General features: G+C 50.2%; 1 protein-coding gene across 8 annotated transcripts in view; it reads right to left on the bottom strand.

The window, feature by feature from the left end:
* NWD1 (NACHT and WD repeat domain containing 1) overlaps positions 1-12,936 on the bottom strand; it is a 99,018-nt gene extending 86,082 nt beyond the window's left edge. For 2 of the 8 annotated variants that reach the window (XM_016935409.3, XM_063800589.1), the window contains exons 1-4: positions 12,014-12,936; positions 10,707-10,929; positions 7,879-7,976; positions 1,093-1,178 (exon numbers count right to left, since the gene is read on the bottom strand). In XM_016935409.3, coding sequence (XP_016790898.3) covers positions 1,093-1,176 — 84 coding nt within the window. In that variant the 5' untranslated portion in view covers positions 1,177-1,178; positions 7,879-7,976; positions 10,707-10,929; positions 12,014-12,936. Of the gene's footprint in view, positions 1-1,092; positions 1,179-7,878; positions 7,977-10,706; positions 11,983-12,013 lie in introns of those variants that run through there. The other 6 variants (XM_024351187.2, XM_024351190.3, XM_024351186.2 and 3 more) reach the window with 5 other exon arrangements.
* Between the last annotated feature and the right edge of the window lie 2,359 nt (positions 12,937-15,295).

The following is a 15,295-nucleotide window of genomic DNA, read 5'->3' as shown; positions in this document are numbered from 1 at the left end:
ATGACATGTCCAAGGTCACACTGCAAGGGACACAGCGATGAATCTATGTTCAAAAGCATTCACTCCTACTCACTTTTCTACACCACCTGCCATGCTAACCAAGCACGGTGCACATGGCTGTAACCCCTCCATCTGCCTTTTTTTTTTTTTTTGAGACAGAGTCTCACTCTGTCACCCAGGCTGGAGTACAGTGGCTTGATCTCAGCTCACTGCAATCTCTGCTTCCCAAGTTCTGGCGATTCTCCTGCCTCAGCCTCCTGAGTAGCTGGGACTACAGGCATGAGCCACCACGCCCAGCTAATTTTTATATTTTTAGTAGAGACAGAGTTTCATCATGTTGCCTAGGCTAGTCTCGAGTTTCTGACCTCAAGCGATCTGCCCGCCTTGGCCTCCCAAAGTGCTGGGATTACAGGTGTCAGCCACCGCGCCCAGTCCCACCTGCCTTTTTATAGTCCCAAGGATTTTTATCTCCAGGGCCAGATCTCCAGGACCAACTACAGAATCTACGGGGCTCGGTGCAAAAAGAACATGTGGGACCTTTGTTTAAAAATCACTGTGAATTTTAAAACTCAACAGTAAAGCATTAAAAGAGTATGGATAGCGGGGCGTGGTGGCGGGCACCTGTAATCCCAGCCACTCAGGAGGCTGAGGCGGGAGAATCACTTGAACCCTGGAGGCCGAAGTTGCAGTGAGCTGAGATTGCACCACTGCACTCCAGCCTGGGTGGCAGAGCGAGACTCCGTCTCAAAAAAAAAAAAAAACCATGGGGCCGGGCTCAGTGGCTCACTCCTGTAATCCCAGCACTTTGGGAGGCCGAGGCGGGCAGATCACAAGGTCAAGAGATCAAGACTATCCTGGCCAACATTGTGAAACCCCGTCTCTACTAAAAATACAAAAATTAGCTGGGCGTGGTGGCGCACGCCTGTAGTCCCAGCTACTCAGGAGGCTGAGGCAGGAGAATTGCTTGAACCCGGGAGGCAGAGGTTGCAGTGAGCCGAGATCGCGCCACTGCACTCCAGCCTGGCGACAGAGCAAGAACTACGTGTCCAAAAAAAAAAAAAAAGCATGGAGCCTGGAGTGACTTCCAGTTACCTCAAACATCAAGCCGTGCTTCTGGCAGAAGGTCTGCACTTCAGAGTAAGCAGTGCTCTGCAGGGCTTCCCTCTCTGCGTCCATATCTGCAAGGAAGGGCATGGAGGGTATTAGTGGAAAGGACTCAGAACTCTTCCCAGCCTCATAGCTCTGCTTTTATTTTATTGATTTACTTTTGTCTTTTTTCCCCTTTTTTGTGGAGAATGGGATCTCGCTATGTTGCCCAGGCTGGTCTCGAGTTCCTGGCCTCAAGAGATCCTCTCTCCTCTGCCTCCCAAAGTGTTGGGATTACAGGCGTGAGCCACTGTGCCTGGCCTGCGGCTAAAGCCTCATCTGCTGCCACCATCTCAAAAAAAAAAAAAAGAAAGAAAGAAAAATTAAAAAAAATCGCAATAGGCAGTTATTTTATTTATTTTGTGGAGTCTCCTTATGTTTCCTAGGCTGGTCTTGAACTCCTGGACTCAAGCCATCTTCCCGCCTCAGCCTCCCAAAGTGTTGGGATTACAGACATGAGCCACCGTACCCAGCCCTGTATATATTTTTTAAAAAAAAATTTTTAAGGGACAGGTCTCACTCCATCACCCAGGCTGGAGTGCAGTGGTGCAATCATAGCTCACTGTAACCTCAAACTCCTAGCATCAGTCAATCCTCCCACTTCAGCCTCCTGAGTAGCTGGGATTATAGAGGGGCACCACCACAGCCATATACATTTTTTAAAATTTTTTGTAGAGAAGGAGTCTCACTATGTTTTCTAGGCTGGTCTCAGACTCCTAGGCTCAAGCAATCCAATTGCTTTGGCCTCTCAAAGCACTGGGATTACAGGAGTGAGCCACTGTGACCAGTGGCTTATATCTTGTTTGCCATTGTACCCCTTATGCTTAACCAAGGGGCACAATAAATAAATACATAAATAGATTTTGGGGTTTTTTTTGTTTTTTTGTTTGTTTTTTGAGACGAAGTCTTGCTCTGTCACCAGGCTGGAGTGCAGTGGCGTGATCTCAGCTCACTGCAACCTCTGCCTCCTGGGTTCAAGCAATTCCCCTGCCTCAGCCTCCCAAGTAGCTGGGATTACAGGCGTGCACCACCACACCTGGCTAATTTTTTGTGTTTTAGTAGAGATGGGGTTTCATCATGTTGGCCAGGATGGTTTCGATCTCCTGACCTTGTGATCTGCCCACCTCGGCCTCCCAAAGTGCTGGGATCACAGGCGTGAGCCACTGCGCCCGGCCCATAAATAGTTTTAAAAAGTACTTGCAGTTTGTGAAGAGTGCTATTGAAAACACACAGGTGGGCTGGGCTAGAGAATAACAGGGACAAATCTTTCTTTCTTTTCCTTCTTTCCTTCCTTCCTTCCTTCCTTCTCTCTCTCTTTCTTTTCTTTTCTCTTTTTTTAGTTTTTGAGACAGAGTCTCGCTCTGTTGCCCAGGTTTGAATGCAGTGGCACAATCTCGGCTCACTGCAACCTCCGCCTACCAGATTCAAGGGATTCTCCTGCCTCAGCCTCCTGAGTAGCTGGGATTACAGGCGCACACCACCACACTGGGCTAATTTTTGTATTTTTAGTAGAGACGGGGTTTCACCATATTGGCCACGCTGGTCTCAAACTCCTCACCTCAGGTGCCTCGGCCCCCTAAAGTGCCGGGATTACAGGTGTGAGCCACTGCACCCAGCCTATTTTTTTTTTTTTTTTTTTTTTTACTTTTTGTAAAGATGGGGCCTCGCCATGTTGCTCAGGCTGGTCTTGAACTCCTGAGCTCAAGCAATCTGCCCACTTCAGAGGGACAAATCTACTTTACATCGAGGGGCAGAGAAGGGCTCCCTGAAGACGGGGTGTTTGCACTGAGACCCAAAGGATCAGAATAAGAAGGAGAAGAGGGAACCATGAGAATGATAGTCCTGATATGGGCCCCAGGGCCTTGTGGGTTCCCGGATCTATGGATTCTGGTGTGGATATGACAGGTAGACAAGGGAGTGACCACATGAGATAAGGTTGGGGAGGTGAGCAGGGTCCGGTCACACAGGGCCATGCAGCTGTGGCAAGGTTCTGGCAGTTTTTAAGCCTGACACACAGTACATTGGTCATAAATATTAGTTGTAACATCATATGCCACTCACAGCAACTCTATCAAGTTGGGTTCTCAGTCTGGCTTCTCGAGGAGGAAACAGAGGGTCCAGGAGGCTCCCACATGAGTCACTACCTGAGCTGCATTCACATCATAGAGGTTTCCCAATTCTCCCACCTCGGCCTCCCAATGTGCTGGGATTGCAGGTGTGAACCACCACACCTGGCCCACAAGCTGCAATTACTTTTTTTTTTTTTTTTTTGAGATGGAGTCATGCTCTGTTGCCCAGGCTGGAGTGCAGTGGCACGATCTCGGCTCGCTGCAAGCTCCGCCTCCTGGGTTCATGCCATTCTGTTGCCTCAGCCTCCCGAGCAGCTGGGGCTACAGGCGCCCGCCACCACGCCTAGCTAATTTTTTGTATTTTTAGTAGAGACAGGGTTTCACTGTGTTAGCCAGGATGGTCTCAATCTCCTGACCTCGTGATTCGCCCGCCTCGGCCTCCCAAAGTGCCGGGATTACAGGTGTGAGCCACTGCACCTGGCCTGCAATTACTTAATTTATGTGTCCATTCCCCAAGCCAGGATGTAATTTCTATGAGAGCACATATACATGGAGTGGTGTGGCCAGGCATGGTGGCTCACGCCTGTAATCCCAGCACTTTGGGAGGCTGAGTGGGGCAGATGACCTGAGGTCAGGAGTTTGACACCAGCCTGGTCAGCATGGTGAAACCCCATCTCTACTAAAAATACAAAAATTAGTCAGACATGGTGGCAGGTGGCTGTAATCTCAGCTGCTCGGGAGGCTGAGGCAGGAGAATCCCTTGAACCTGGGAGACAGAGGTAATAGTGAGTCCAGATCGCACCACTGCACTCCAGCCTGGGCGACAGAGTGAGACTCCATCTCAGAAAAAAAAAAAAAAAAAAAGAGCAGTGACCCAGCAAATGTTCCATAATACTCTGTTCTCCAAAACAAATTTTTTTAAATCCGATTTGTATTTTCTGCCAATTTCCGTGGTTTAAATGCTCCACCCTGGTTAATATCAAGTTGCCAACTGACTTCACTGAATGTGGAGTTAGGCAGTGCTGTGTAGCTGCATGCTATTATCTAATATCTCCTTTTTGAGTTTTTGGTTTATTTTGTTTTTTGAGACAGAGTCTTGCTCTGTTGCTCAGGCTGGAGTGCTATGGCGCGATCTTGGCTCACTGCAACCTCTGCCTCCCAGGTTCAGGGATTCTCCTGCCTCAGCCTCTCGAGTAGCTGGGATTACAGGCACCCACCACTACGCCCAGCTAATTTTTTGTATTTTTAGTAGAGACAGGGTTTCACCATGTTGCCCAGGTTGGTCTTCAACTCTTGACCTCAAGTGATCCACCCACCTTAGCCTCCCAAAGTGCTGGGATTACAGGCGTGAAACACAGTACTTGGTTCACGTCTAGGTCTCTTAAAGGACTCCATGAGCTGTGCCCATTGCCCTGACACCGCCTGAGCTTGCCAACCTGCCTCTGAGCCCCCATCCATACCCTGGCACCTTACCTGAGACTGTGGAACTGATGAAGATGGTCACACCGCTGGGTGGAGGTGCTGGGAGGGGGCCGGCTTCACCCTGCAGAAGCCGCCGGCGGGTACTCGGGCTGAGGGGGCCCACGCTCATTGCTGCCCACCCACCAAGATGACCCTTCCCCTGGAAAGGGCGTGGGGCTCAGAGACCTCACGCCAGCAGCCAGGCAGCCTTCCTGGTAGGCCAGCTGGGCAGGGCCATCAGGAACGGGGAGCCAGTTTCACCTTCCGAGGCTCCCCCAGTGACCTGCAGCCCCCACCACCTCCAGCGCCTCTGGGGAGCTGAACCAGCTCCTCTCCACTGCTTTCCTTGGTCTGCAAGCACTCATGGAGGGATATTAGACAGTGGCCTCCCTGCCAAGACCTCTGGATGTTGGCTTCTCTAGGCATGGGAGTCCTCTTCCCAGCTCCTCGTCCTCAGAGCGCAGTAGTCACCATAGCAACTATGGTTTCCCAGTGCTGGGCATTGGGGCCCGGGGACCAGCCAACCTCTCGAACACCTGGGTCCCCTGGGGCCTACCCGTGTAAGTTGAGCCTGAGCCCAGGTGTGCAGAGGAGAGGCTGGGAGCCATGCCCAGCCCCACAGCCCAGACAAGAAAGACAAACGCTTGACGAAAGTCCCACCCCATTCTGCCCTTCCCACCCCCTCCCACGAGGCAAAGTCCTTCCACGTCCAGGCACCGCACATACTATTTCAACCAGCAGTTCTCACTTGGGGACCATTCAGCCCCCAGGGGACACTTGCAATGTCTGGAGACCTTTCCAGTTGCCACGACTAGAGGATGCTACTGGCATCACGTGGGTGGAGACCAGGGATGCTGCTCAACATCTAACAATGCCCAGGAAGCCCCTACAAAGAATGATCCGTCCCCAGTTGTCAGCAGTGTTGAAAAACTGAGAAACCAGTTTTAGGCCAGGTGCAGTGGCTCACACCTATAATCCCAGCACTTTGGGAGGCCGAGGTGGGTGGATCACTTGAGGTTAGGAGTTCAAACCAGCCTGGCCAACATGGTGAAACCCTGTCTCTATGAAAAATACAAAAATTAGCCAGGCGTGTTGGCGCAGGCCTGTAATCCCAGCTACTTGGGAGGCTGAGGCAGGAGAATCGCTTGAACTCAGGAGGTGGAGGTTGCAGTGAACTAAGATCACACCACTGCACTCCAGCCTGGTGACACAGCAAGACACCATCTCAAAAGAAAAAAGAAAAAAAGAAAGAAAACAGTTTTAAATCAATTCTAGTAGCTGAGCACAATGGCTTGTTCCAGTAATCCCAGCTATTCAAGAGGCCAGGGCAGGAGGATCTCTTGAGCCAGCAGTTCAAGACCAGCCAGGGCAACACAGTGAGCCCTCATCTCTGCAAAAAAAAGTTTTTTAAAAATAGAGCCATGGGCCAGGAGCTGTGGCTCACGCCTGTAATCCCAGCACTTTGGGAGGCCGAGGTGGGCAGATCACCTGAGGTCAAGAGTTCGAGACCAGCCTGACCAACATGGAGAAACCCTGTCTCTTCTAAAAATACAAAATTAGCCGGGTTTGGTGGTGCATGCCTGTAATCCTAGCTACTCCGGAGGCTGAGGCAGGAGAATCACTTGAACCTGGGAGGCAGAGGTTGCAGTGAGCCAAGATCGTGCCACTGCACTCCAGCCTGGGCAATAAGAATGAAACTCTGTCTAAAAAAAAAACAAAAAAAACCAAACAAACAAAAACAATGTAGCTATGGCATGGTGGTGCCTGCCTGTTGTCCCAGCTACTTGGGAGGCTGAGATGGGAGGATTGCATGAGCCCAAGAGTTCAAGGCTGCTGTGAGCTACAATCACGTGCCTGTAATCCCACCACTTTGGGAGGCCAAGATAGATGGATCACTTGAGGTCATGAGTTCAAGACCAGCCTGGCCAACATGGTGAAACCCCATCTCTACTAAAAATACAGAAATAAGCCAGGCATGGTCGTGAGCCCCTGTAGTCCCAGCTACTCGGGAGGCTGAGGCGGGAGCATCGCTTGAACCTGGGAGGCGGAGGTTGAAGTGAGCCAAAATCATGCCACTGCATTCCAGCCTGAGTGACAGAGGGAGACTCCATCTCAAAAATAAATAAATAAATAAATGAGCAATAAAATTAAATAAATAAATAAACTCTAGCTAGTTATCTTTGCCTGCAGGAGGTTTGTTGTTAGGTGATACAGAGTCTTGCTCTGCCACCCAGGCTGGAGTGCAGTGGTGTGATCATAGCTCACTGTAGCCTCGATCTCCTGGGCTCAAGTGATCCTCCCATCTCAGCCTCCCAAGTAGCTGGGACTACAGGTGTGCACCATCATGTCTGGTTAATTTAAAAAAAAAAAAATTGTGTAGAGTCTGGGCCCAGTGGATCATGCCTATAATCCCAGCACTTTGGGAGTCCAAGACAGGCGAATCATTTGAGCCTAGGAGTCTAGGATCAGCCTGGCCAACCTTGCTTCTACTAAAAATACAAAAATTAGCTGGCCATGGTGGTGCACGCCTGTAGTCCCAGCTATTCGAGAGGCTGAGGCATGGGAATTGCTTGAACCTGGGAGGCAGAGAGGTTGCAGTGAGCCAAGATCATACCACTGCACTCCAGCCTGGGCGACAGAGTGAGACCCCGTCTCAAAAAATAAAAAAATAAAATAAAATAAAAATTTTTGGCTAGGCATAGTGGCTCACGCCTGTAATCCCAGCACTTTGGGAGGCCGAGGTCAGGAGTTCCAGACCAGCCTGGCCAACATGGTGAAACCCCATCTCTACTAAAAATACAAAAAATTAGCTGGGTATGGTGTCACATGCCTGTAGTCCCAGCTACTTGGGAGGCTGAGGCAGGAGAATTACTCGAACCTGGGAGGCAGAGGTTGCACGAGCCAAGATAGCACCATTACACTCCAGCCTGGGCAATAGAAGCAAAACTTCGTCTCAAAAAAATATTTTTTTTTTGTAGAAATGGGGTCTCACTGGGTTGAGTTCAAGGCTGGAACTTGGCAGGCTCCTGCCAACAAGTGATCCTCCCACCTGAGCCTCCCAAAGTGCTGATATTACAGGTGTGAGGCCCCACGCCCAGCCATGATCTGACATTATTGAAAATGCCCTGGCAACCTGAATCCTGCCCAACCTCTTCACAACAGTAGCAAACCACCGCTGGAGGCAGAGAGAACACGCGTATACCTTGGCATCCATGAGCCTGGTTTGAATGCCGGCTCCTCCATCGCCCTCCTGGAGGACTTAAGCAAGTGGCCTCCCTCCCAGGGCATCAGCCGCATGGTCTGTGAAATGAAAATAAGAGCCATTCAGGGCGCTTGTCTCTGCAGCAATATATGAGGTAGCGCAATGTGTTAGCAGATCAAAATTAATGCCGAAAATATCCACCTTGAACAAAACATCAGCAAGGCGGTTGGGAGATAGGTCTATAAAATGCCCAGCATTAGTGAGCTCTCAACAAAACAGTGATATTGATTCTACTGGGTCAACTGTATTTTCAAACCTTTGTGTCTTTGCTCTTACTATCCTCTCTGCCTTGACTTCCCTTCCCTGCCTTGTCCACCCGGGACAGACTCTGCCATTGAGGGATTCCCCAAGAGCACCCTCAAGCTCCATGATTCCTTAGGACTCAGAGAATTTAAAAATGTTGTCATAGCCCAGGCGAGATGGCTCACGCCTGTAATCCCAGGACTTTGGGAGGCCAAGGCAGGCCGATCACTTGAGGTTAGGAGTCAGAGACCAGCGCGGCCAACATGGTGAAACCCCGTCTCTACTAAAAATACAAAAATTAGCTGGGCATGACGGTGCACGTCTGTAATCCCAGCTACGTGGGGGGCTCAGACACGAGAATCGCTTGAACCAAGGAGGTGGAGGTTGCAGTGAGCTGAGATCACACCACACCCAGCCTTGGCAACAGAGGGACAGTCCATCTCAAAACAAAACAAAACAAAACAAAACAGAAAAAGCTGTAAAATAGGTACTCATAGGTTATGATGAATGGATATAAATTAAAATCAGCCAAGGGGCCAGGCACAGTGGCTCATGCCTGTAATCTCGGCACTTTGAGAGGCTGAGGTGGGGATTGCTTGAGCCCAGGAGTTCAAGACCAGCCTGGGCAACACAGGGAGACGGTGTCTCTACAGAATAAAGAAATTATCCAGGGCCAGACATGGTGGCTCACACCTGTAATCCCAGCACTTTGGGAGTCCAAGGGTTCAAGACCAGCCTGGGCAACATGGTGAAACCCCATTTCTACAAAAAATTTAAAAATTAGCCAGATGTGGTGGTGCACACCTGTAGTCCCAGCTATTCACAAGGCTGAGGTGAGAGGACCACTTGAGCCTGGGAGGCAGAAGTTGCAGTGAGCCAAGATCGCAACACTGTACCCCAGCCTGGGCAACAGAGCGAGACCCTATCTCAACAACAGCAAAAAAATCAGCTGGACATGGTGATTCGTGTCTGTGGTCCTAGCTACTTGGGAGGCTGAGATGGGAGAATCACTTGAGCGCAGGAGGTTGAGGCTGCAGTGAGCCACCACTGGGCAACAGAGAGAGACTCTGCCTCAAAAAATAAAATAAGATCAGGCACAGGAAGAGGCATCCAAGGCAGGGTCCAGAAGAGACCAGGTATGAGATTTCAGTCGTCCCCTCCCAGTGAAGTTGTATGGCCAGCACTTAAATCTCCCAGCAGTGATGTGTGACAACATGAACAGTTTGCCACCAACTAGGAAAGCTCTCCTGAGCCTTGGTGTCTGGGGTTTTTATTGGGAGTTGGTCACGTAGACATGATTGACCACCAGCATAGCAGACCTTAATCCCCAGCCCCTCCAGAGGTCAACCAATATCACGTGACTTAAAGCTCCCTCTCTAAGTCATGTTGTTAGTATCTAGTGTGAGCCAAGGCTCTCCAGGTAAACAAAGACACCCTTATCCCATTCCAAGGGCTTAGAGGTCACTTCCCAGGAGCAGGTCAAGAGCTACAGCTTTAATGTGTGGGGTATGGACAACTCAGGCCTGCTGAGTTAATTCTTTTTTAAGAGTGAGGGTCGGCCAGGCACAGTGGCTCACATCTGTAATCCCAGCACTTTGGGAGGCCAAGGTGGGCGGATCGCCTGAGGTCAGGAGTTTGAGACCAGCCTGGCCAACATGGAGAAACCCCGCCTCTACTAAAAATACAAAATTAGCCGGGCGTGATGGTTCATGCCTGTAATCCCAGCTACTCAGGGAGGCTGAGGCAGGAGAATTGTTTGAACCCAGGAAACGGACATTGCAGTGAGCTGAGATCGCACCATTGCACTCCATCCTGGGTGACAGAGCAAGACCGTCTCAAAAAAAAAAAAGTCAAGTCTTGCTCTGTCGCCCAGGCTGGAGTGCAGTGGTACTATTGTGGCTCACTGCAGCCTCCATCTCCTGTCCTCAAGTGATCCTCCTACCTCAGCCTCCTGAGTAGCTGGGACTAACAGGAACACACCACCATGCCTAGCTAGTTTTTTAGTTGTTGTTGTTGTTGTTGTTTTTCAAGAGACAGGGTCTCACTCCATTGCCCAGATTAGAGTGCAGTGACATGATCATAGCTCACTGCAGCCTTCAACTCCTGGACTCAAACCATCCTCCTGCCTTGGCCTCTCAAGTAGCTGGAACTATAGGCATGTGCCACCATGCTAGGCTTAAGTTTTTTATTTTTTGTAGGGACGGGAGTCTCACTATGTTGCTCAGGCTGTTCTTGAACTCTTGGCCTCAAGCCATCCTCCTGCCTCAGCCTCCCAAAGCGCTGGGATTAGAGGCATGAGCCACCACGGGCAGCCAGAGTTAATTATTTTCTCAGCAGTAAAGGCCCAGTAAATAGAGTTGAGCGTCACCATTCGACAGATGAGAAAACTGCAGCTTAGAGTGAGAACTTTCTCACCAGCTAGAAGGGCAGAGTCAGGGAGCGAGTGCGGGTCAGACCCCCTCTCCTCCAGGGACCCCGCCCCCATAAACCCAGCCCGGCCCCCCAGCCACCTTCCCACAACTCACCCGGATACCACAGTTTAGCTGCAGCCTGCTGATCTCACGGAGGCCCCAGTTCTGGGTCCCAGCATCTCTCCAGACCTCTCTAAGCACCTCCTCCCCAATCTTCTGACCTTGAATTTGCCTCCACCACAATTTCTGTTCCTTCTCTCGTTTTCCTGGGTCCCAGCAGGCTCCTTGGACCCGAATTCACTTCAGCGCCTGGCCACGGTCCCTCGGTTACTGCCTGCTGATGATCGTAGGAGGATCAGAGTCTTTGACCTTGCCTTTCACCTCTAGGCTTTTTCCTAGTCTCTCTCCCAGACTTCCTCCATCTCAGTATGACAAACATTTGAGGCCAGATCATCTTCTGTGGTGGCAATTGTCCCATGCATTTTAGGATGTCACAAAGCATTTCCGGCCCCCACCCACTAGATTTCAACAGCACACCCCCACCACCACCACCGAAGTCGTCACAATTAAAAAGTATCCCTAGGCTGGGTGCGGTGGCTCACGCCTCTAATCCCAGCACTTTGAGAGGCCAAAACAGGCAGATTGCTTGAGGCCAGGAGTTCGAGACCAGCCTGGCCAACATGGCGAAACCCCATCTCTACTAAAAATACAAAAATTAGCTGGCGTGGTGGCATGTACCTGTAATCCCAGCTACTCGGAAGCCTGAGGCAGGAGAATCGCTTGAACCCGGGAAGCAGAGGTTGCAATGAGCCGAGATCGTGCCACTGCGCTCCAGCCCGGGCAACAGAGCAAGACTCCGTCTCAAAAAGAAAAAGCGGTGGCTCACGCCTGTAATCCCAGCACTTTGGGAAGCCGAGGAGGGCGGATCACAAGGTCAGGAGACCGAGACCATCCTGGCTAACGAGGTGAAACCCCATCTCTACTAAAAATACAAAAAATTAGCCGGGTGTGTGGCGGACACCTGTAGTCCCAGCTACTCAGGAGGCTGAGGCAGGAGAATGGTGTGAACCTGGGAGGCAGAGCTTGCAGTAACTGAGATCGCGCCACTGCACTCCAGCCTAGTGACAGAGCGAGACTCCGTCTCAAAAAAAAAGTCTCCCTAGACATTGCAATGTCCCCTAGGGGGCAGAATTCCCCTTACTTGAGAACCCCTAGTCTAATGCATTTAGCTTATTTCAACCTCAGGGCCTTTGCACATCCTGTACTTTAGTGCTCTATGCTGCATCTGTTCATATTGTTCACATTTTAGCTTCAATGCTACCTCCTCCTGAGAGGCTGTCTCTGACCATCCCATTGCGTAGTGACCCCTTAAGTCACTCCCAATGCCATCACCTTATTTTAATTTTCTGCACGGTACTCACCAACAGCTGATATGTTTCTACGTGTTATTGTTTGTCTGTCCCACGAGAAAGTGAATTCCATGAGCCCAAGGATCTTGTCTGGTAAGGCTGGCGTGCCTGGCACATAGTAGGTGCTCAGTAAATTATCATCACAACAGCTTCCTCCACAACTGTTTCTCTTTCTGGACTTCTGTTTGTTGCTGAAGAAGACAGCTGAGCAGGACTGGGCTTCCCCAGTAAGGACAGAGGCCCTTTGCAGTGTCAGCGTTCTGGCTGTCCTGGGGGCTCCAGCCTCTCTTTAGCCCTTGCTGGTAGTTGAACGACCAATTTAGACTCCTCTGGGGAAATAGGTTAGAGAGGACAGTTTCCTGGCCTCGGCGCCACCCGGAAGACAAGCCCTTGGCTATCCTAGTAACTTTCGTCTTAGGTATTTTATGGGTCTCTCCTTGCCCAATTCTCCCAGCAACTGGGATAATGAAAGCGATTGTTTGCACTAGGGCACCAGCTTAGCCGGGCATTCAGCCCAGACTTAGTGGTTAACTATTGTGTGCCAGGCTGATACGGCTCCTCGTAAAAGATGCCATTTGCTGACAGTCTAGGAGGTGCAGTTGGTTGGCATTTGGCATTAGCAGTCCACATTATTACCCCAAGAGACGGACATTATGATCCTGTTTCACAGATGAAGAAAACAAGATGCAGAAAGGTGAAGTCCCTTGCCTGTGACGCTTCACTACTCTGCACTTGAATTTTCTCACTAACTTCCTGTGTTGGTGAGACAATGAAAAGCATTTATATAGAGAGTGAGACTAACACTACACCTACATCACAGGAAGGGCCCGTGAGATGTTAGCCATGATTAATTACCATTAAAACTCGAAGACCGGGCACGGTGGCTCATGCCTGTAATCCCAGCACTTTGGGAGGCCGAGGCAGGTGGATCACCTGAGGTCAGGCATTCAAGACCAGACTGGCCAATATGGTGAGACCCCTATCTCTACTAAAAATAGAAAAATTAGCTGGGCGTGGTGACGCATGCCTGTAATCCCAGCTACTTGGGAGGCTGAGGCACAAGAATTGTTTGAACCTGGGAGTCGGAGGTTGCAATGAGCCGAGATCCTGCCACTGCACTCCAGCCTGGGCGACAGAGCAAGACTTTGTCTCAAAAACTCACAAATCACCCAGGCATGGTGGCTCACGCCAGTAATCCCAGCACTTTGGGAGGCCAAGGCAGGCAGATCACGAGGTCAGGAGATCAAGACCATCCTGGCTAACACGGTGAAACCCCGTCTCTACAAAAAAAACAAAACAAAACAAAACAAAAAATTAGCTGGGCGTGGTGGTTTGCACCTGTAGTCCCAGCTACTCAGGAAGCTGAGGCAGGAGAATGGCATGAACCCGGGAGGTGGAGCTTGCAGTGAGCCGAGATCGCGCCACTGCACTCCAGCCTGGGTGACAGAGCGAGACTTTGTCTCAAAAACTCACAAGTCACCCGGGCATGGTGGCTCACGCCAGTAATCCCAGCACTTTGGGAGGCCAAGGCAGGCAGATCACGAGGTCAGGAGATCAAGACCATCCTGGCTAACATGGTGAAACCCTGTCTCTACAAAAAAAACAAAAAACAAAAAACAAAAAATTAGCTGGGCGTGGTGGTTTGCACCTGTAGTCCCAGCTACTCAGGAAGCTGAGGCAGGAGAATGGCATGAACCCGGGAGGTGGAGCTTGCAGTGAGCCGAGATTGCGCCACTGCACTCCAGCCTGGGCGACAGAGCAAGCCTCCATCTCAAAGAAAAAGTAATAATAATAGTGTTACTATATTTTCAGGGATAGAAGTTTCAGATACTTGGTCAGGCGCGGTGGCTCATGCCTGTAATCCCAGCACTTTGGGAGGCCGAGGTGGGCAAATCACCTGAGGTCAGGAATTTGAGACCAGCTTGGCCAATATGGTGAGACCCCATCTCTACTAAAAACAAAAATTAGCCAGGCATGGTGGCAGGTGCCTGTAATCCCAGCTACTTGGGAGGCTGAGGCAGGAGGATCACTTAAACCTGGGAGGCAGAGGTTGCAGTGAGCAGAGATTACGCCATTGCACTCCAGCCTGGACGACAGAGCCACACTACACTCCATCTCACAAAAAAAAAAAAAAAAAAGAAGAAGTTTCAGGTGCTGCCAGGCACAGTGGCATGCTCCTGTAGTCCCAGCTACTGGGGAAGCCAAGGTGGGAGGATCACTCAAGGCCAGGAGTTCAAGACCAGCCTGGGCAACACAGTGAGACCCTCATCTCTACAACAACGACAATAACAAAAAATTAGCTGGGCGTGGTGGTGTGTGCCTGTAGTCCCAACTACTCAGGAGGTTGAGGTGGGAGGATTACTTGAGCCCAGAAAGTCAAGGCTGCAGTGAGATATGATTGCCTCACTGCACTCTAGCCTGGGCAACAGAGCAAAACCCTGTCTCTAAAAAAAAAAAAAAGAAAAGAAAAGAAGTTTTAGGGGCTGAAATTTTAGGAAACATACTGTCTCCAATACTCCAAGCAATCTGGGGGCTTCAATTTACTATCCCAGTTCATTGATGATGAAAACAGGCTTCCAGACCAACGTGATGAAACCCCGTCTCTACTAAAAATACAAAAATTAGCTGGGCGTGGTGGTGAGCACCTGTAATCCCAGCTACTCGAGAGGCTGAGGCAGGAGAATCGCATGAACCCGGAAGGCGGAGGTTGCAGTGAGCCGAGATCACGCCATTGCACTCCAGCCTGGGTGACAAAGTGAGACTGCGTTTAAAAAAAAAAGAAGAAGAAAGAAAATAGGCTTCAAAGAAGTTAAACAATTTCCCAAGTTTCCTTGGCAAGGAAGTGAGCTAACAGCCAAATTCGGATATGATTCCAAAACTCCACAGTTATTGGCTAAACTGGAATCTACAGATATTAAAAAATTATTGGCAAAGTTTTTGCAGTGTGACAATGGTATTGCGGTGAGGTTTTTGTTTTTATTTTTGTTTTTGTTTTCGAGACAGTTTTGCTCTTGTCATCCAGGCTGGAGTGCAATGGCATGATCTTGGCTTACTGCAACCTCCGCCTCCCACGTTCAAGCAATTCTCCTGTCTCACCCTCCCGAGTAGCTGAGATTAGAGGCACCTGCCACCACACCTGGCTAATATTTTGTATTTTTAGTAGAGACGGGGTTTCACCATGTTGTCCAGGCTGGTCTGGAACTCCTGACCTCAGGTGATGCACCCGCCTCGGCCTCCCAAAGTGCTGGGATTACAGGCATGAGCCACCATGCCCAGACTGGTTAGGCTTTTAAA

This window comes from Pan troglodytes, chromosome 20 (genome assembly GCF_028858775.2).
Source record: "Pan troglodytes isolate AG18354 chromosome 20, NHGRI_mPanTro3-v2.0_pri, whole genome shotgun sequence".
Taxonomy (NCBI): Eukaryota; Metazoa; Chordata; class Mammalia; order Primates; family Hominidae; genus Pan; species Pan troglodytes.
This window is presented reverse-complemented; position numbering and strand designations above follow the sequence as displayed.